At 47.3% G+C, this 19,190-nt stretch overlaps 8 protein-coding genes across 8 annotated transcripts; 4 read left to right on the top strand and 4 right to left on the bottom strand.

Annotated features, from left to right (window-relative positions):
• Nucleotides 1–875: 875 nt before the first annotated feature.
• Nucleotides 876–2,938, top strand: TERG_01495 (uncharacterized protein; the record flags this gene model as incomplete). The annotated part of the gene is made up of 3 exons (XM_003239461.1): nt 876–1,225; nt 1,292–1,625; nt 1,688–2,938. 3 exons carry the CDS (start codon nt 876–878, stop codon nt 2,936–2,938), a joined length of 1,935 nt encoding a protein of 644 aa, XP_003239509.1.
• A 1,138-nt stretch (nt 2,939–4,076) lies between these two features.
• Nucleotides 4,077–4,943, top strand: TERG_01494 (uncharacterized protein; the record flags this gene model as incomplete). The annotated part of the gene is made up of 3 exons (XM_003239460.1): nt 4,077–4,338; nt 4,403–4,467; nt 4,530–4,943. 3 exons carry the CDS (start codon nt 4,077–4,079, stop codon nt 4,941–4,943), a joined length of 741 nt encoding a protein of 246 aa, XP_003239508.1.
• A 434-nt stretch (nt 4,944–5,377) lies between these two features.
• Nucleotides 5,378–5,875, bottom strand: TERG_11726 (uncharacterized protein; the record flags this gene model as incomplete). The annotated part of the gene is made up of 1 exon (XM_047750793.1): nt 5,378–5,875. The coding sequence occupies one exon, from the start codon at nt 5,873–5,875 to the stop codon at nt 5,378–5,380; it is 498 nt and encodes a 165-aa protein (XP_047605443.1).
• An 896-nt stretch (nt 5,876–6,771) lies between these two features.
• On the bottom strand, nt 6,772–7,221 carry TERG_11725 (uncharacterized protein; the record flags this gene model as incomplete). Its single annotated transcript, XM_003239459.2, has 1 exon — nt 6,772–7,221. One exon carries the CDS (start codon nt 7,219–7,221, stop codon nt 6,772–6,774), a length of 450 nt encoding a protein of 149 aa, XP_003239507.2.
• Nucleotides 7,222–10,421: 3,200 nt separating this feature from the next.
• TERG_01490 (uncharacterized protein) lies at nt 10,422–12,502 on the bottom strand. The gene has a single exon (XM_047747769.1). The coding sequence runs from the start codon at nt 11,696–11,698 to the stop codon at nt 10,883–10,885; it is 816 nt and encodes a 271-aa protein (XP_047603734.1). The 5' UTR covers nt 11,699–12,502; the 3' UTR covers nt 10,422–10,882.
• Nucleotides 12,503–12,575: 73 nt separating this feature from the next.
• On the top strand, nt 12,576–14,636 carry TERG_01489 (uncharacterized protein; the record flags this gene model as incomplete). Its single annotated transcript, XM_003239456.2, has 2 exons — nt 12,576–13,116; nt 13,185–14,636. Exons 1-2 carry the CDS (start codon nt 12,871–12,873, stop codon nt 14,634–14,636), a joined length of 1,698 nt encoding a protein of 565 aa, XP_003239504.1. The 5' UTR covers nt 12,576–12,870.
• A 659-nt stretch (nt 14,637–15,295) lies between these two features.
• On the top strand, nt 15,296–16,581 carry TERG_01488 (uncharacterized protein; the record flags this gene model as incomplete). Its single annotated transcript, XM_003239455.1, has 3 exons — nt 15,296–15,695; nt 15,751–16,070; nt 16,126–16,581. The coding sequence occupies 3 exons, from the start codon at nt 15,296–15,298 to the stop codon at nt 16,579–16,581; spliced, it is 1,176 nt and encodes a 391-aa protein (XP_003239503.1).
• Nucleotides 16,582–17,476: 895 nt separating this feature from the next.
• TERG_11724 (uncharacterized protein) lies at nt 17,477–18,478 on the bottom strand (the record flags this gene model as incomplete). The annotated part of the gene is made up of 1 exon (XM_003239454.2): nt 17,477–18,478. The coding sequence occupies one exon, from the start codon at nt 18,476–18,478 to the stop codon at nt 17,477–17,479; it is 1,002 nt and encodes a 333-aa protein (XP_003239502.2).
• Between the last annotated feature and the right edge of the window lie 712 nt (nt 18,479–19,190).

Here is a 19,190-nt window from a genome sequence, read left to right as displayed (position 1 = left end):
GTTAATTTGAGTATTCAGTGATGATGGGAACGTTTTTCCAGTTTGCACAAAAGAATGTGGGTTTTCACTCCCTCCTAACTAGTGAGCGGCCCATATCATTTGCTCATGCTCGCACCTCATATCTGCCCCGATGATACCTCTGCGTTATCCCTGTAACTTAAGGTAGTCTGAATTGAGTGTTGATATGACTCGGCCTGGCATAGACGGGGTGATATCAGTGACTGTCTTATGGGTGCAATCTCCAGCAAGACTTGCTGTCCAATACAAAACGTATCAGAAATTTAGCTCGTATGTAGCTTCACATTATTGGACAATACTTTACCAATTTTTATGATTGGCTGAATAAAAAGCTTTCACATGATATTATTTGCCAGAAACTCCCAACATCCATCCAATGAAACCTGCCTTCTGAAAGTTTATTCCTCCATCAATTCCTCCCATGCGGCTTAAAACAGGATAAACACAAGCAACAGCCAACAGCATCGACGAACTGACAACACACGGAGGGAGCCAGCTAACCAACTTACCCGCTAGCGAAGGGTTAGTCAACGGAGTAAGTGATTTATTACCAATTTCCAGGTTGGGCCGGCCTCCTTACGGCAGCGCGGTAGCTGGAAAACCCTGCCTTCGCTCGTTAACCACCCATCGTTTAGACTCGTTTCCGCACGGAGGAGTGAACCGATACTCAACAGCTGAGGATTACGGCCCATTGCGGACAAGCCACTACTGCTGAGACGATGCTACCTTCAGGATGATATTTACGCAGCCTAAATCTCGCTCCGCCAGATACCAGTTTAATCAGCATAACGCACCCGGCTCACCAAAAACTTTGACCAAACGGCGAAGCGAAATACCGAGTAAAAGCCGAAAGAACAATGTGGAATACCACTTCCGTCGATACGCCTGTCCTCAATAACTTCCTCGACAGCATTGGAGGTCTTTTACAGAGCCGTGATGGCACCAAGCTCCAGGACTTCCTGCAGCTTGAGCCCCCCTTGTCTGCCATTTACAACCAGATGACGACCGAATTGCGGCAAAGATACCCGGCTGGAGACAATAAAGACACAGAGTTACTCTCAAAATGTGAAAGCCTGACGGCTGAAGGGCAGCTAGGCAGTTTCTGGCCTGCATTCCCTCCCTTCATGCGTCTATACTTGACATTTTTGAGAGATGTCAATGTGGACAACCTTCTAGAAACATACAACCTGCTCAAAGGTTTGCTAAAGTAGGTTAGATACTGTTCTTACACCAGCTCTGCTCTTCCTGATACATTCTAATACTTTAACTGCAGCCAGAGCGTGATAGCTCTCGGTGATAGCCAGATGGGCGTTGTTATCCTGCCAACCGTCTTTTACCTTAGCAAGGTGCTCTCGAAACTTGCAATCGGGCTTGACCGCCAGCCGGAGCTGATAGCACACCTCCTCAGGGACGAAGGAGGAGAGTCGGGGCAGGGCGAGACTGGGGAGAAAGTGACACTAGTGGAAAAATCGACAAATATCGTTCGAGAAGCGTTTATCAAATGCCTGACCGACAGAAGCGGTACCTCGGGCATCCACGCAAAACCAGAAGGAAAAAGAGCAGGGATATATTTGATGGCGAATCTGTGTCTAAAGCTCCTATTCAAGGTACATATCATGGCAAACGTAATCTGGGCTCGTCAGGCTGCTAACGTGAGAACTGTATTTAGTGCGGGAAGCTGCGTAATGCGGAGCAAATGTTTGCAAGCATCAACTCACAGTCACCACCCTTGGAATACTTTCCTGCTTCGCAAAGGGTAACCTATCTCTACTACCTTGGGCGATATCTCTTATCCAACAATTTATTCTACCCCGCCATGATCGTCCTTGAGGCGGCATACAATCAATGCCACCGGCAGGCGCTGAAGCAGAGAGGTCTAATTCTCACGTATCTTATACCGTGTAATATCATCCTTGGCCGTTTCCCATCCCGAACGCTCCTCCAGAGGCCAGAAGCCGAAGGGCTAGGAGATAGATTTATACCTCTCTGCCGGTATATTGCCAAGGGAGAGATACATGCTTTCAGAGATTATCTGTCAGTCAGCTCGCCGACTGCCGAATGGTTCGCCAGAAAGGGACTCTTACTCCCTCTTCGGAATCGATGTGAGATCCTGGTATGGCGGTCACTTACACGAAAAGTGTTTATTCTCGCAGGTTTTCATGGAGACCAGAAGATGCAGACCCAGCGAGGACCGCCTCCTTTTCTCTACCTCCAAAAACTCGAAGCTGCTGTTCGCTGGCTCGACAGCCGTGCACGACATGATTCAAATTTGCTACCAATGTCACCGCAAACCAGACAAGCCGGTGTGCAACTTACCTCTTTTCCATTAGATCCTGACTTTATCCCAGAAAATAACATCCCCTCCGAGATGGCAGATAACTCTACATTTGACGACTATAACCGTCCCGACTGGTACTTTGACCACACCGGTCAGCATGTCAATGTCAACAGCCCTGATGATCTCCCGGTTGACGGGATGATCGATGGTATGGCAGGGGTCCCTGATCCATACTCGACGCTTATTCCAGAAGAAGAAGCAGAAGAAGAAAAAGAACACCAACAGCCTGCCATTACCGGCAGCGAAGGAGCAGAAATCGCTTCCTCCCCGCTAATGCAAGAACTCGAGAATGTTCTCGCCTCCCTGCTTACCCAGGACCTGATGCGGGGCTATCTCACTCACAAGAACCCACGGTACGCCATTCCCGGAGCTCGACTGAAGGGAGCCCTTCCTACTGGTTTTCCAAACGTGTGGCAGACAATCTATGCACGAGAACGCGAAGATGGCCAGATTCCTGGATGGGTCAAACCCCAGGGCTCTGGCGGCAGTCGTAGGGCTCCGGGGGTGATTCAAGGAGGTGGCGGACGAGTAGTGAACTTGAGTGGCGCCAGATCTATCAGCGAGATTACCGGGTCGAGCTGACGTGCGGCGAATACATATGTACAACATCCCCCTTAACCACGCGAGTGCTCGAATACCACCATATCCACCTGCCTAACCATGCCGAGTAAAGCGGTCTTCTGAGGGCAGTATTCTCCTTTTCTTTTTTTTACATGTGTATCTTAAGCTACATTTTATCTTATTGCATTTACCTGATTCTTACATCTAATCTCTTGCACCTCCTACTCTCTCCCCCTCTACTCCGTATATATATATATGGAATATTCAACCTCCTAACCCGCCAACTCTTCCGCATTGGACCTTTTAACGTCTCAAGCAGCTCGACCCAGCTTCTACCCTCAAGCCACGCCGTCTCTCCGTCCGGCCCGTTGCTTCTCACGTGCTCCTTATGGGGCTCATCGTCGCCACCTACACCCATCTGGGCGATGTAAGGAGCGGCGGTTTCACAGATCAACATGAGCTCGCTGCATGGACATATGGCAGGGCATGCAAGGTACGCGGTATATAGCGATCGTATTAATTCGATAACATTTACGGAGTAAATGCTTGAATCTCGAAGGCATTTCTGTTCTGTTTTGGTGCAGAAGCGTCCGTTAGCACATATCAATGGCGGGCCTACAACGGAGTTGATAACCCTAAGAAGTAACTAAGTTAACCAACAAACTAACTCGCGAACGAACTCGCCTAAAAGATAATAATGCATTAAAACAAATCATTAAAAAATAAAAAATAAAATAAAAAGAGGGAGAAGCAAGTTCTTCCTTGTTGTGTCTCACCCGCAGGGTTGTTGCCACCGCAGTCGCCTGCCGACCAATACAAGGCTCCAATTGTATAAATAATAATTTCAAGCCCAAGGCAGGCCCCTCCCCCTTTGGACTAATACTAATAATGACCCAAAAGCCCAAGTGTTCCCCTTATTCCCCTTCGGCTTTATGTTGATCAAAGGGCGAATACGGTGATACAGCGATTATATCCAGTCATTCGTTTGTTGATTCAGTCATTCGTTTGTTGATTCAGTCATTCGTTTGTTGATTCAGTCATTCGTTTGTTGATTCAGTCATTCGTTTGTTGTTTTGCAACTTGACATTCACTCCTTAACCTAATATACGATACATAATAATAGCTAATCGTTACGACTCGATAATATTCGTCTGCTACGATGCGTTCGTCTTCCCTGCAACTGCTCGTCTGGCTAGCGGCCACAGCAGCCACCTCGGCCGGTTCATGCAGCAATGGATACGTACCATGCTATCCAAAGGGTGCAGAGCCGGGAAACCCCCCTGACATCGGCCCTGAAATGGTGGATTTCTATGTAGACCTGCTCAGCTCTGTTAAGGGCCATGGACATGGCCGCGAGAAGCGATCGCTCAACAAGAACCATGGTGTCATTGCGCGAAGAGGCGAGGAGGGGGAGCTCTGCTGTGAGTCTTTTATATCCTATTTCCATTTGCTCTGTTTATATGTATCTGACGGGGAAGGGAAAAGGCAATGGACCAGGCTCGGGGATACAATGCCTGTTGCTGGACGGAGGGAAGCTCCCATTCTGCTGGGTGAGTTTGTTCTGCACACCTCTCTATGCTGGGTATCCCAAGGCAAATGCTGACACTCTCAGGATCCATTCACCACCAACTTCTTCTTCAGAGATGGATCCCATGGCAATTTGGCGTCGGGTGACTATCAGGCGAGCAGCGGTGACAAGGTCAACCTGATCCATGGCAACTATACAAAGCCTGATGGTGCGGAAAAGAACATCTACGGCTCGAAGGAATCTGCTCCAGTCCTCGGCAACCTCCCAGTCCCTACGCCGTTCACCGGTTCTGGAGTTGGCAAACCGATTCCAGGAGATAAGTTGGGCAACGTAGCAACTCCTGGGACAACTGCTCCAACTGCTCCGCCGACCTCAACCACTAAATCTCCATCCGGAGCCAAGCCGACCGCACCAGCATCTTCCGGTAGTCAAAAGATGGAGTTGGGATTCTCCCTGGTTGCATTAATGGCTATGCTAGCCTGTGCTCTTTTGTTATGATTCCTTTCTTTTTAGCCATGTTCATAGCGTGACCATAGTTTCAACATACAATAATAATAGACAGTTTCAGGCTTAAGTCAAGATAGACGTCACCCAGAAATTTTCAAGACATCTACGTCGAGTGGTCTAAGATGGCCTGATTCCAGACCGTCCCAGCCATTCACATCAGGACACACAAACGCTTCAATAACAATTGGGCTCAAAAAGTCACCCGATCTAGAGCCGTTGACATTTTTTTTTTCTAAATTTCACAGGTTGACTTTCGATACGGTCCGTGCCGTCCCTTAAGTTAGTTACCGAGATAAAGTAACGGCTGAGGGCCTCATACTTATCGATTAGGTGATTTCTTCTTCTGGTTCTAGACGAAGTATGTTGGCGTATATATTATCCCACAAGGAAAAAAGATGAAAAAGATCAAATACTAGTATCGGTACCTAAGCCGAAAGATCGAAAGATAGGTCATTCCTAACCAAGCTTAATATCTTTCCAAGAATCCAGAGTCTCGAAACGATTCCATGGGCCAGAAGACTGAAGTTTTCATTTTCGAGAGCCGCCTTTGCATAGCTCCCCAAGTGCGGCATAAACTCATCTGGCTCCCGAGCTATCTCTCCAGTTGCTGTATTAATAGGGCTCATAAACCTAAAAGAGCTGTCCGCGCCTGGAAATATAGCACTGTCGAAACATGAATTCGCGTTTTCTTGAGATTCTGAGTTTGTGTACCTATACCCGCCTGTGGGAGGTGAAAGAATCTCTGATTCTGGATATATACTCGCTGGTCGCTCTGGGCCTGACTTCTGTCGTTTATGCTGTGATCTCCTAGTGTTTACCACATCTGTGATGATATGTGACAGCCAGTATAGCCGGCGATTGTGTGATGATTCCGCTCGGCGGTCAGTAATAGTCTTCAACATCTCAACATACTCTTGTAGCATGTCGATGTCTGACTTTGATCCCTGACCGCAGAGAATGGCCGACAGTACTTTGTAAAGATAGAGCTGTGGGAGAGACGCGAGAAAACTAGTTATACCAGACTCAAACCATCAGGTTTACACATCTTCTAACCGACAGACCACAAAGACAGCAGAAGGGTATACTGACAATGGAAAAATGGCATGATTTCCTTGGTCTGGAGGGGAATTCCAAAGGCAAATCAAATATTTCATACACATTTTGGCGACTTCTTAGCCCCTTTGGAATAAGCCGTCTGGATGGTTCTTATGTGGCCAAATAAGTAGCAGCTGAACGCAAAGATACCTAATGGCAAGCTGGAGATTTGGAGCAGAACTTTTAGGAAAGTTCTGAATTTTGTCAAAGTCAATTCCGGAGTCAGCTAGCCAGCTCTGAAGTCTTGACAGGATCGTGGTTGCGAACACTCGAACTTGGTCATCATTCTTTGCCTTAACCTGGTTAGCATATACCTCTAAATAGACTGTCTCTTCAATCTTGGCCATTTCAGTTTTCGCGACGAGGCAAGATACCCCATTCCTTTCAGAGGAGCTCGCTGTCCAGCAAACTGCCTTGTCAAGAACGTATAGGCAGTACGAATATTACGTCTCTTCTCAACATCTTCGTCGGTGAGTCCACCTCGGAAGGAGTTCTATTGGTGAATACCAATTGACTTCGCACATTGAGCAGCAAGAGCAAAAAGAGTCTCGGAGAGGCCTTTAGAGAGGTGCTCTTGTGCAACTATATACTTCATGTTATCAGAAAAGGCTATGTAGCTTCGAATGTAGGCGGGGGGCAGGAGAGCACAGTTCAGAAAGACATACCATGGATAACAGTGCCTGGACGTTTATTAAGCGATGCGAGATGAGTTGGTCAATGTTTTTCAAAGCCCGTTTTGGGTTCGCCAAAAAGCCTTTAACGATGTCACAGTCATTTGATGAAGGGTTGCGGGCCTGCTTGCTCGGCATTGGCTCCCGTCGGTATGAACATAATGAGTCCGCTGACATAGCATGAGAACGAAATTGTTACAGCGAATTATAGAGGCGAGATCCGGATCTGGTGACGTAGATTGCAGCATATTAGTAGCCATTCTAATGAACCTTTCTTTTATCCAAATAGGGAAATGATGATTAGTTGTTGCAAAGTATGGCCCGATCATGGCATCCAAAATGGCAAATGGGGGCGTTGTAGGTGGTGAATTTTCTCTGCTCAGTTCTTCGTCTCGTTGATCAACTAGAAGGCTGACCTTGCGTTGTGCTTGCAAGATGCCTTCCTTCAAAGCATGGCTCTCGATATCAGGGATCTCAGAGATTTCATCCTTGATGTGGAGCATTATCGACTCAAGAGCTTAGGACTAAAGAATACCCTATCATCATCTGGGCCCAAATGGTGACGACCAAGCGGCGCCGTAAACACGGGTATTTTTGAGGAATCTGCGGACTGCTGAGGAGATAACTGGGGTGTGGCCCTTGAAGGACTGGCCGGGTATCTTGAGGAGGGAGGCAAAACAACCAATGACCCCTCGAAAAGCCGTTTTAACGACTTTTGTGTGTCCGCTATCGAAGCCTTTCAACAGAACTCGTTATGATACTGTACAGAGACACCTCCCTGGACGGCGCTCGGCTTACCTCTAAGCTCTGAAGACGGCTGCCCATCCCTATGATTGTATGACTCCTAATAATTGTAAGATGGAGACATCCGTGCGTGAAGAAGTGACGAGTACAGGAGGGTTGTTTGATTACACCTTTTGCCTTGACCAGACCACTCGCACTGCAAACCGAGGCGGTTACAGTTTCTGCAGGAGGGTTTCTCCCTACTACAGCGTATCTTTTTGGCCCGGCACTGGTCGCACACTGATAGAATTAACTTTTGGATCAACAACATACCCAGGTGTGCCAACTTACCTGTTATTCATCTCTGCCAGGTTCGTTAGCCATTTTCCGAAGCTTGTCAGACAAGGCGTGTGTTGACCGCGTGAAACCACTAACTAGTTATACTAATGAAGAGGTCGACTGTGGGCAAAACGTAGTTATATCTGAGACATTCCATAGAAGCACTAGACCCCACCATTCATGTTGCTGCTGAAGGATGTGATGTATGTTACTGTCACGGGATACAGCGCATTCTCGTCAGCATGATGTGATGCGAGGCAGTATACTCGGGGTTGCTCTTCTGCAGCTCTTGAACAGGGAGCCCTTGACACTGGATAAACAGTATTGGCTTCTCTCGAGTATCTCTGGTAACAAGAAGTAGTCTTGTATACTCGCCAGACAGGTTGTCGATAAGTGTTCTACCCTATCTAGACAGTCTAACACAGATGGGCTGCGACGTCAAACTGTATCTACAGAGTAGAATGTCGAGTGTAGTGTCTGTAACGACTAAGCATGTAGCTATGCATATTTTAGCGTGATCGTCTCTCAAGTTAACTAGTTAGTTAGTTAGCTAGTTGGCCCTACTTACGAATTACTTGGTCAGCAGGAGAAGTTGGCAGGATCTACCTATAAAGATGGCAAGGCTGGGGGGCTCGTCCCCCCGATCAATGTTAACATGGAATGCATTCATAAATCTGTCCGTAGAATCCTTGGTATTTTCGGCCCAGTCGCACTTTCCGGGGTTTGCAGTTGAGCTGAATGAACACGAGATCGAAGTGCAGTGGTGGGCCAGGCCCATATCCCGCTTCCGGGCCATGATCGACGCTGTCATGGGCTGGTAGAGATTGCTCCGGGTAATATTGCAGGCCAGAATGTAGGATAAGAGCGGAAGATGACAGAAGAGAGCGGCAGAGACACTCCATCTAAGTAAGTGGTTGCAGCAGGAAAGATGGAGCGTAGGACATCCTCCGCAACGGCTAAAGACTGGGAAATTCGCATGGTTCTCGGATGTCTCAAAAACCGGCACAGGAAAGGAGCCGATAGATAGGCCTTACGGAGTTGTAGCGCATTTGAAAGGATTTATAAGTTAGGAGGGTTCAGTATTAAAAGTCTGCCCAGGTCATGCCATGTTGAGGAAGCCAGCGTTTGGCTAACGAATCGGATAAGCGATAACTAGAAGGCAGCTTACCTAAGCGTTTCTGTCGCCAGACACTGTGCCAACACTATCAAGATAACACTGGCCACTCCGCCATCCCTCCCTGTTGAATTTTGCAGCGCCGTATATATCTGTTCCATATGGGACTGGTGTATTCATTTGGTACTCATTTGGCTGTTCAGCCATTGTTTTGCTCTTTCGTTGTGGCTTGTTCCGGGAGGGGTGAGCAAATAGTCACGTGGTGACGAAAGCGCCAAGACCTCGTGGCTTAAGGTTCCCCGCAACTTTCGCGGGAACGGGACCCGGGCGGCGATCGCCCCGATTGACTCCGAGCATACCGAAGGTTCTCTCTACGTCACTCCAAATAGCTCTTAACTCTTGAAGAGGGGGCTACATGGACACTTTTATTCATAGAATGTTCTTAACATGATGAAACTTTGGGGTAGACCTCGCTCACACTGACCTTGAAAACCCACAGATTGGAATCAAAGGATGAACACAGACCGGGATCTCTTTGGTAAAGTACGCGTCTATTCTATAGAAAGGTCATCAACAGGCAATATCAGTGCCAAGCGGCTATACCTGCTAACGTTTTCTACGGACGGTTTTTGTTACCGGTGGCTCTGGCAGATTAGGGAAAGCAATTTCCAACGCAGTGGCTTCACGGGGTTTGAAAGCTCTTCAAGCTTGAACGGTAGAAAATATACATTGACTATTTACTGATATTCAGCCTAAGGTGCACATGTGACAATATTTACGCGACGACCCGGCCCTCTGCGAGATACGAGGAACGAAATAATTTGAAATTGTGCGGATGTTAGTAAACAAGAGATAAATGCGGTGGTTGTTGATATGGCTGATGCCTCTGCGGTTTGTTGCCCTGACTATAAAACTGGTTGCCGAAGCATTTAAATCCTAGTCTTGAATAGCAGATTTTCTGTATTGCTCTGCTGGCGGAAACCATGCAGAGAACGGGTTTTTCCTCGACCTAAAGCCTGCACAGCTTGATTCTTGCATGAAGAACAATTATTATTCAACTGCCTATGCTGCAAAAGCCATGCTGGATATTTGGGTTGAGAATGATAAAAATCCAATAGCTATCAACAAAACACAGAAAAAGCATGGTCCAAATATCAGGAAGATTGTCTTCATAAATAGCGCCGCGGCGTTTTTGGGGCTGCCTGGGAGTGTCTCCTACACCCGTAAACTCATTATTCCCTATAGATCCAACTCTGTGATCATTAGCTAACATCATCCCATATAAAGTCGCAAAAAGCGCTGTTCGAGCACTAGCAGACACTCTCCGTTTTGAAGTCCTCCGCACAACTCTCCAACTACCACTTATACAATTCACATTGCCTTCCCGGCTGACTTCATATCCCCTGGGTTCGTGCTTGAACAAGATATCAAGCCTGACCTCACCAAACGCATATAAGGAACCAACGTACCTACTTTTTCGGAGCTAGAAAAGAAATTGCCATCCTCTAAAAAGGTCACCCTGGGTATTATCGCGCGGGTGAAAAAAGGGCGACTTTATCATCTGCGAGGACTCATTGGCTGCGAGTCTTTTGTTTACCAATATGACAGGGTTAAGTCAGAAGAGGGGTTTTGGGATTGTAGATTCATTGATGAATGTTGTGATGGGATGGTTCGTTGTGCCGATCCTAAGAAGGAGGTGAGAGACCATGTGTCGAGAAGACAGTAGTCATTAATATCAATAAAGCAAAACCTGTCCTTCTTTGCTAAAGAAAAGTTCCAGTCTATTGAGGCTATAACTAGTTAGACCTCTACGAGACTAAAAGGTTGTCAAATAGAAGACTTAGTTGGTAAACCCCGAGTATCACAGATTGGACAAGGAAATGTCTTTTTAGCTTATTTATTTACTGGAACTAAATCCGGCGAGTTACAGTACTTTCCTTCAACTCTTTATTATTTTGAGATTAGAAAGTGAATATGTATCTAAATAATCACGTATCTTCTACCATAGAAAGAATTTGCTCTTCTACCGCCGGCCAATTTTGTTTCCGCAGAGTATACAAGAGCCACCAATTCCCAGCAGCATCTTTTCCTATCACCACGCCAGTGTTTCGTGTTGCATAGTCTCTAGTCCCAGTACCCTGAATACAAGACGGTCTGCCCAGCTGATTACTCCGCTTGTTCAGCGACATTCCTTCTCTTTGGACTGCAGCAGAGAAATCCACTTGGAAAAGCTTGGCCTTGACCCAATTTAATATCATTATTATATACATATTGGGGTCTCCAAAGAGGGCTGGATGATGTGCATTGTCGAGCGTGTTTCTTTGAATAGCATCTAATACTTGGAGCTGCTCTGGAGTTCTTTGTTGTATAAAAGACTTGCGGACTTCGGATGCAGTAAAACTTAGAGGCTCGGCAAGAACCTGGCGAACGGAAAGAAATGTCAGAGCCGCAAATACTGCATTGGTTACTAATACAGATGTAGCTGATGGTATGTGGCCAAGCTCTGCTAAAACGGACCGGCAACAGTATGTATTCCGCATGTTAATCGTGCAACTGGGAGAAGGTGATTCAGCTTGGAGAACCACTTTTGTCCACCAAACAAATAGAACATCTCCTTCGCTAATAAAGGGGAGTCTGCTGCTGTCTCCGGCATGATTTAATGTAAGTTCGTCAATAGCCTTACCACGCATTTTTTGTAAGTATTTGGTTGGCAAGAAAATAACACGAACCTCTTCCCTGCGATGCCAAAACAGCTCAACAGTCAATATATAGCGCAATGCAAACAAGAACCGTGCAAAACCCATTAGCAACGTGTCAGTAAACACATAATTCTGTAGTTGATTTTTTTTCGTCTTGCTGAGACCGGCTAATGTGTTCTCAAAGAATCCGATAAAGGGCTTCACTCGATTTTCCTGCCCGCGCAGCACTGCCGCTCATGCATCTAGGATATCATTAAAGCCTACCATGTCCATTAGACTGTGTGGGAAAGAAATAGTAACGAGTGTAGCATCCTGAAAGACAACAATTTTAACCCTCAGTTGGGGGCTGTCCGAGCATAGCCAACCCTCCAAGCGATCGGGGAAGTCTGCAGTCCGGATGAAGGACCTGATCTCTGGTGTAGTGGCATATGCAGTGCTAAAAACAGAGGGGCGACCGGCCGCATGAAGATTATGAGGTTGAGCTAAGCGCGATGCTTGCGGATGCTCAGCCAAATTCATGTCATATCCAGTCGTGGAGAATGCAAAACCAGGTCGTTCGTTGCTGAAAGATTGTGGCACATGGTATTCTAATCCTCCGTCTGTACTCCTACGGATTCGAGCGCCAAGCTTCCGCCAATCTCCTATTTCGAGCAGCCGAGATAAAGCACGCCGCAGCTTGTCATGATCTAATACATCATCAAAGCGAATCACGATATCGAAAGAGAGGCCTCATGTATGGTGATCATCATCCCAATAATGAAAAGGAATGATAGTGTCTGTTGGCACTGTAGCTGGAGAGGCGCGTTGCCTTCCAAAGTAGAGAAAACCCATCGAAATTCCCGCGATCCATTCAAAACCCGCACTTCCAGAAAATTTGAACGCCTATTATCCCATCACGAGCTTATTAGCCATCTACATCTGCCTTTCTTTGCTGGACCCACTGGACCGGGCGGCCCGAACCTTCCCGTTAGCGGCTTCCGGAACCCGGCGTTCCCCTGCTCCACCTCGCTCCTTAAGCAGGCACGTGATAACCAATTTCCCTCAGTTTCCGCGAACCGCCGGGACGGTGCCGCTCTTTCCCTTTTGTCCCCCTTTGTTCCCCTTAATCCTCGCCTGGATGCACGTTCATTTTTGTTCGGTCATTTATTTCATCTGGATAACTCATCTTCAGCCTCCAATTCCTCGGAAAATTGCCCTTTTTCTCAGGTTGACGCGACTTTGACATTGGCTGAGAGATAAGCTAACTAACTAGTCGATCGTACTAGTTTATTTTGAGCATGAGCGCCTCAAAGCTTGAAACTAGTGGAGTTAGTGCCGAGATTTCTACGCCCGCTGGTCCGGGAGAGTCGGATCCAGAGCCAATATCAGAGAAGACAGAGATAGAGAAAGGAGAGAGAAATGCAGCAAATGATGTCGAGACATCGCCAAAGAAGTCGCTGGCCTTCAAGCTGGCCTTTGTAGGCCTTGCTTCTAGCCTTTTTGTCTTTCAGTTGGATGCAACGGCTCTTGGTATTGCCCTCCCGGTGAGCAATATACACATCTTTCCTCAACTCCATCATACATATTTTATCCATACTGATATTTTTGATAGACCATAGCTGCTGATCTGGGGGGCCAAAGTTTAGAGTCCTTCTGGGCGAACTTGTCCTATACACTATGTGGCATTGCTATGCAACCGATTTGGGCGAGTATTTCCAACGTATTTGGTCGAAAACCGCCTTTATACGTATGCATGACATTGTTTTTCGTCGGCTCCGTCGTTTTTGCCGTCGCCAAAAATATGAACACTATTATTATTGGCCGAGTGCTTCAAGGCTTTGGTGGAGGAGGAATCGATGTTCTAGTGGAGGTGGTTATCGCCGATATGACGACGCTGCAGGAACGCTCCAAATATATTGGCTTGATGGGCATTGTGCTGGCTATCGGCAATATAATGGGACCCTCTGTTGGCGCACTTTTCGCTACCTATGCTAGCTGGAGATGGATTGGATGGGTAAACCTGCCGTTACTAGGGATTGGCATGCCCCTAATATACTCCTTCCTCAAATTACGGCCAGTCCCACTGGAAAAATCACTTGCTGAAAACCTGGCCCGCTTGGATTGGATTGGTATGATGCTCGTTATAGTTGGTATTACTATACTAGTTTTACCTATCAGCTGGGCCGGTTCCCTATTCCCGTGGTCGTCCTGGCAAACTCTTGTCCCAATGCTCCTGGGGTTTTTAGTTCTTGCTATATTTGGCTTTTACGAAGCAAAACCCGCAGCCCCTATCATGCCTCATCGCCTTTTCCACTCGAAGACTGTAAATATGACATTAGCAGGAGGTTTTATCCACGGCGCAACTCTGGTCTCGCTTTTACAATATTTGCCCCTGATTTACCAAGCCGTACAGCTAGAAATTCCGATATTATCCGCCGTTTCTCTATTGCCTACCGTCGTTACCAGTGTATTGCTTGCAGCCACCTCAATGATGATGGTTCCTTTTTTTGGAGGATATGTATGGCTTCTACGGCTTTCATGGATTATACTTACACTGGGAACCGGCTTGCTAGCCCTTCTCCGTGTAGAGTCAACATCATCAATGCGCCTTGGACTTCCTATCCTCTGGGGAGCAGGCGTTGCTCTTCTCCGTCTTAATCTTTTACCCATGCAAGCGAGCGTGAAAAAGGTCGACGACACAGGCCTAGCGATCGGGCTATTTCTCACTATTCGTATGTTTGGAGGGCTGGTTGGGTTAACCATCGCCTCGACAGTCTTTAACACTGTCTTCTCTACAACCATATCATCCTCTGCAGCACAACTTACAGGTCCCCTGCTACCCCTCCGCGATGCCTCCATTGCCGTCGCCTTTATTGAAAAGCTCAGAACTCTAGACGTTTCCTCTGAAACGCTTCTTCCTGTTTTGAAAGTTTATCTAAAGTGCTTCCAGACGATATTTTATACGATGACAGGGCTCGGTGGACTGGGTTTTGTGACCTCAATATTTATCGACGAGATTACCCTGAGTGGGGAAAATCTTGGGAATCAGCGATTCGAGGAATAATATGGATTGGTATAGATGGGTGGTTAATGTCGTCTAATTCCAAACCCCTAAAGGGAACGGGGCACATATACGAATGTTTCTGTAAAATATCATGTATGATAGATCAGGGTAATTGAGTAGCCAGTAGAGAGTAGCTGCGTTTAACTACCCAGTCTTTTGATAATCCATTGTGTCCCAGTGTTTAGGCTGGTTAATGACATTCTGTAAATCCTCCATAGCACCCTGTAGGTCATGCAAACCTAGATGCAATGCCAATTCGATGTAATCTTTGGTCCACAACCCAGGAGATCCTTGAGGATATTGAGACCTAAATCCCACGAACCGTTATGCACGCTCTGATAACTTCTGCACCGTCTCCAGCTTGATTATGAATGGATGTGCTTCAGCTGGGGTCAAGAAGCTTGGGATGACTGTAAGTTGAGTACATTTCCTTTCCGTCTCGGTCGTTCCATCAAGCAGTTACACGTCCCGTCGTAGCTTACGTAATACAGAACTCGTTGCTTACCTAACTATCCGCTCGGCATGACGTCCAACTTTGTTCCTGCGCGCCAACATCATCCCCGGCCCCAACCTCCATCGTTCAGTAAAACTACGTGCTAACCCGACGGGACGCGGTTCATCAGGCCACTCGCCTTCGCTGTACCAGCTCTATAATAGTTATGGCTTTGCATCGGCATCAGTCGTCTTTAGAAAGGGTATTGGACTTCTCCACCCCCTTTTCACTGAATTCCCAACAGCGTCAAAGAGCAACAACACTTCTCAGAAGCCTCGTCCAGCTCTACGGCGTCGAGCAGACTATCCGCCGCCGCTTTAAACCGGCGTCACTTATCCAGCTCACATTCGAACATATTGAAGCTCAAGATGCATTCCTCTCGTTCTATTTCTCATTCCTTTATGAGAACCTATGCCCAGGTGTAACGGATTCGACGGAGCTAGACATTACGGTTGCCCTGTCCTTCTTTGACGATTTTTCTACCTGGGATCAGAATCAAAAGGAGGACGTCAATCGTGCTTCTGAAAAATTTGCTGAATACATCGTCGAGAATTTTCTTCTCCCACGTATGTCCCCGTACTTCCTGATCAGCAGAATCACAAATTAATTCGGCATTTTCAGTGAGAGCTTCGTCGGCGAAGACCCCGCAACCAACGCCCTCGTCACTGTCCTCGATACAGCCGTCCACGCCTACCGGCACGACGCAACGTGTATCTATCCTGCGACAAAATTGCCTCGTGCGTGATCATCATCGATGCGTAGTTTCTCGGAAGTTTGATAAAAGCGAAGCCAGCAGGCGGTTGGAGCAGGATGGTGATGATTTCAAGGATGATGACGGAAATCCATTGAAGAATAAGCGAAACGACGAGTTCGGGTACCTGCAAGTTGCCCATATTTTGCCGCACTGCCTAACAGCGGTTGCATCTCAGAACACTGAGCTAGTACGTCTGCTAGAATGCACTCCGTGCCTTCTGCTATACTGACACAACGTTGTAGAGTGACTCGAAGAAGAATGTACTCCGGATTTTAGACATGTTTGACCCCGGCATTATTCACCTTATTGACGGCCCGAAAATTGACAGCCCATTGAACGCTCTTACACTGACACATGATCACCATCGGGAGTTTGGTGAATTCAAGATATACTTCGAACCAACAAGCACCCAGTATCAATATAGAATTGACTCAACGGAGCAAAACCCCTCTCTACGCGATCCGCTATTCCCAGTCACCCGTACGCTGTTACTTAGCCCCAGTCGGACTATTGACCCGCCATCAGCTCGACTCCTCGGTGTCCATCGAGCCATTGCAAAGATCATGAATCTTAGCGGCGCAGGTGAATACATAGAGGAAGTACTCCGAGATTTGGAGGAGACTGATGTGAGGGCTGATGGATCAACAAACTTAGGACGTGTGATAAATTTGCAGCTTGGTGGCTGGCTCAACCCATAGGCTGCATTTTTAATTACATACCTATCTCTAGCCATCTCATCCTAGGCAACCAATGTCTCTTCAACCGTCAGACCCGAATGCCACCCCGGTATATCATTTTCACTGCATAGCCAAGATATCCACCGAGACGAAATACCTAGCCTTCGTTATTTTCCGTGGCAGTCCTGTAAACTTCGTTCGCCGCATATTGACCGAGAATGTCGAGTGATCTAATACTCATCATTTCCAATATAGGAAGGTCGAAAGAGAAAACCTGCTTGATCCAAGCACGCAACTCGAGAGTCACCAGCGAGTCAAGGCCAAGGTCGAGCAAGGGGGAGCTTGTATTAATCTCGTCCTGGGGTTTGAGCAGTAAGTCGAAGAGTTTTTTACCGATTTCGATGGCAAAAAGCTTCGCTGCTTCCGACGATTTGAGAATTGAAGGATCCGCTTGAGCACTGCTCAAGTAGGACTTGACGATATCTGTGGAGGCTGTGGCTGTGCTGATCGTTGAGTTATTATGATATGAGGCCATACGGCGGTCTCGCTTCCAGATCACATAGTTGCTGGGATCGTGCAGCGGGATGAGCAATGCAAGGCCGACAAGAAATGTGTTTTTGTGAACGAAGCATGAAGCGTTTTTCGAAGCCGTAGCAAGGGCTTCCTCAGCGGCATGACCCGGCTTGTTGTGAACTAGCATGCATATCGCCATCGCGTCTATGACCTCCTGCTCCAGAACTGGCTTGAAGCCGCTTCTTGACATTTTACCCATCATTCCTTGGTGCTCTGAAATCCACCCAACATCTTCGACGGCCCCCATATCAACAACGGAGGCCGTGAGGCCTAGACCGTTACGGTACTGTGCAATCGCATCCAGGAAGCCATCCAGGAAGCTGTTTCCACTGGCATAATTGGCCTATCCTGCTTGTCCAACAATGCCCGACACCGAGCTGAACATCACAAAGAAGTCTAGATCAATGCCTGCAGCTAGAGTAGCGTTGTGCAGATTCCACGTCCCCTGGACTTTGGGCGCTGTCGACGCATTCCACTCGTCAAAACTCATCTTTGTGAAGTTTTCGTTAGCGACAACCATAGAAATCTGCATAATACCTTTCATGGGGTATGTCGCTGCGGCAATTGCTCTGTGTACATCCTCGAGCTTCGTGGTATCTCCGCTCACGAGTTTAACGGCACAACCCATGCTCTGGAGTTCGCGGACAAAATCGTCATCTTTACTGGTACACCCAGCACTTCGAGATAGATAGATAAGCTCACGGGCACCGTGGTCGACCATCCAGGTAGACACGGCACGACCGATGCCTCCAAGGCCTCCAACCATTAAGTAAGAGGATGCTTCATCAAAGGCGATCTTCAATGTTCTCTTAGTGGTTTCGAATTCAAGTTCAGATTCCTCGGTCTGCTTCATCGAAACACTGACACGTCCAATGTGCTGACCCTTTTCCATGAATCGAAACGCGTCTTGCGTCTGGGATGCTGGGAATATAGTGGTGGGCAGAGGGGAGATGTGTCCCTTGTTATAAAATTTCAGTATGGAAAATATCAAGGCCCTGGCTATATGAATCCTTTTCCAAAGCCCGTTAATGTCGACACAACAATAGCTGCGGTTCGCTAAGAAGGGTTTCATATCGAGTTTGTCATCACCGATTAAATCCCGCTTCCTTAATTCCAACATTGTTCCAAATTCAGCAACACAGCTCCATGTAGCGTGTAAGAGTTCGCCTAAGAGGGAGTTGAGAATAAAGTCCATGCCACGACCTTCCGTTTCACGCATGACTCCATCCACGAATGTTTTGTCTCGGGAATTGAAGATTCGGTTCCGTGGGATGTGATAGTTTTCCATCAAATACTCAACCTTCTTCTCACTTCCAACTGTGGCATATACTTCAGCCTCGAGCATTTGGACAACTTGGATAGCTTCCAGACCGACTCCACCACATGCGCTGTGTATTAGGACGGACTATGCAATACGAATTAATCAGTGATTTTCCTTTGATTATGACGCCAATAAACTCGGGTCTTCGTGCTTCCTACCTGGCCTTTGCTAACACGTCCGACATTGATCATAGAGTGGATTGCTGTGAAATATGGAATAAGCATTGTTCCCGCCTGATTGAAGCTGAGGCTATCTGGAATTCGCACGCAAACAGCCGCCAGGGTCGTTGTGTACGTGGAGAAGGCGTCTTTTCTGCAAAAGAAAACGACACGATCGCCAATCTGAAGGTCATTAGGGCTAACATCTGTTCCCACACGAGTGACGATTCCAGCGGCCTCGATGCCGAAGAGACGGACCGGAAGTTCAACAATACCCAGTGCAACCGAAACATCCTACGTACGGCTTGTTAGTACACATTATTGAAAATGCGGCGTTAGGACTTACCCTAAAGTTCAAGCCAGCCGAATATACCCGAATCTCTACTTCGTCGCTTTCAAGGACCTTCCGTTCATGACGTGCGTAATGCAGACTGTTGACCCGCCCGGGTGTACGAACATTTAGTGTAGCCATCTCATTCGCTCCCTCTGCGACCAAGAGTTCATCCGTCAGGACGAAAGGATGATAACGTGCGACTTGAACTCGTTCGTTAAAAATAGCCCATTCGAAATCTGGATTG

The sequence above is a fragment of the Trichophyton rubrum genome (assembly GCF_000151425.1).
Source record: "Trichophyton rubrum CBS 118892 genomic scaffold supercont2.1, whole genome shotgun sequence".
Taxonomy (NCBI): Eukaryota; Fungi; Ascomycota; class Eurotiomycetes; order Onygenales; family Arthrodermataceae; genus Trichophyton; species Trichophyton rubrum.
The sequence above is the reverse complement of the archived record's forward strand: the minus strand, read 5'-3'. Positions and strand labels throughout refer to the sequence as shown.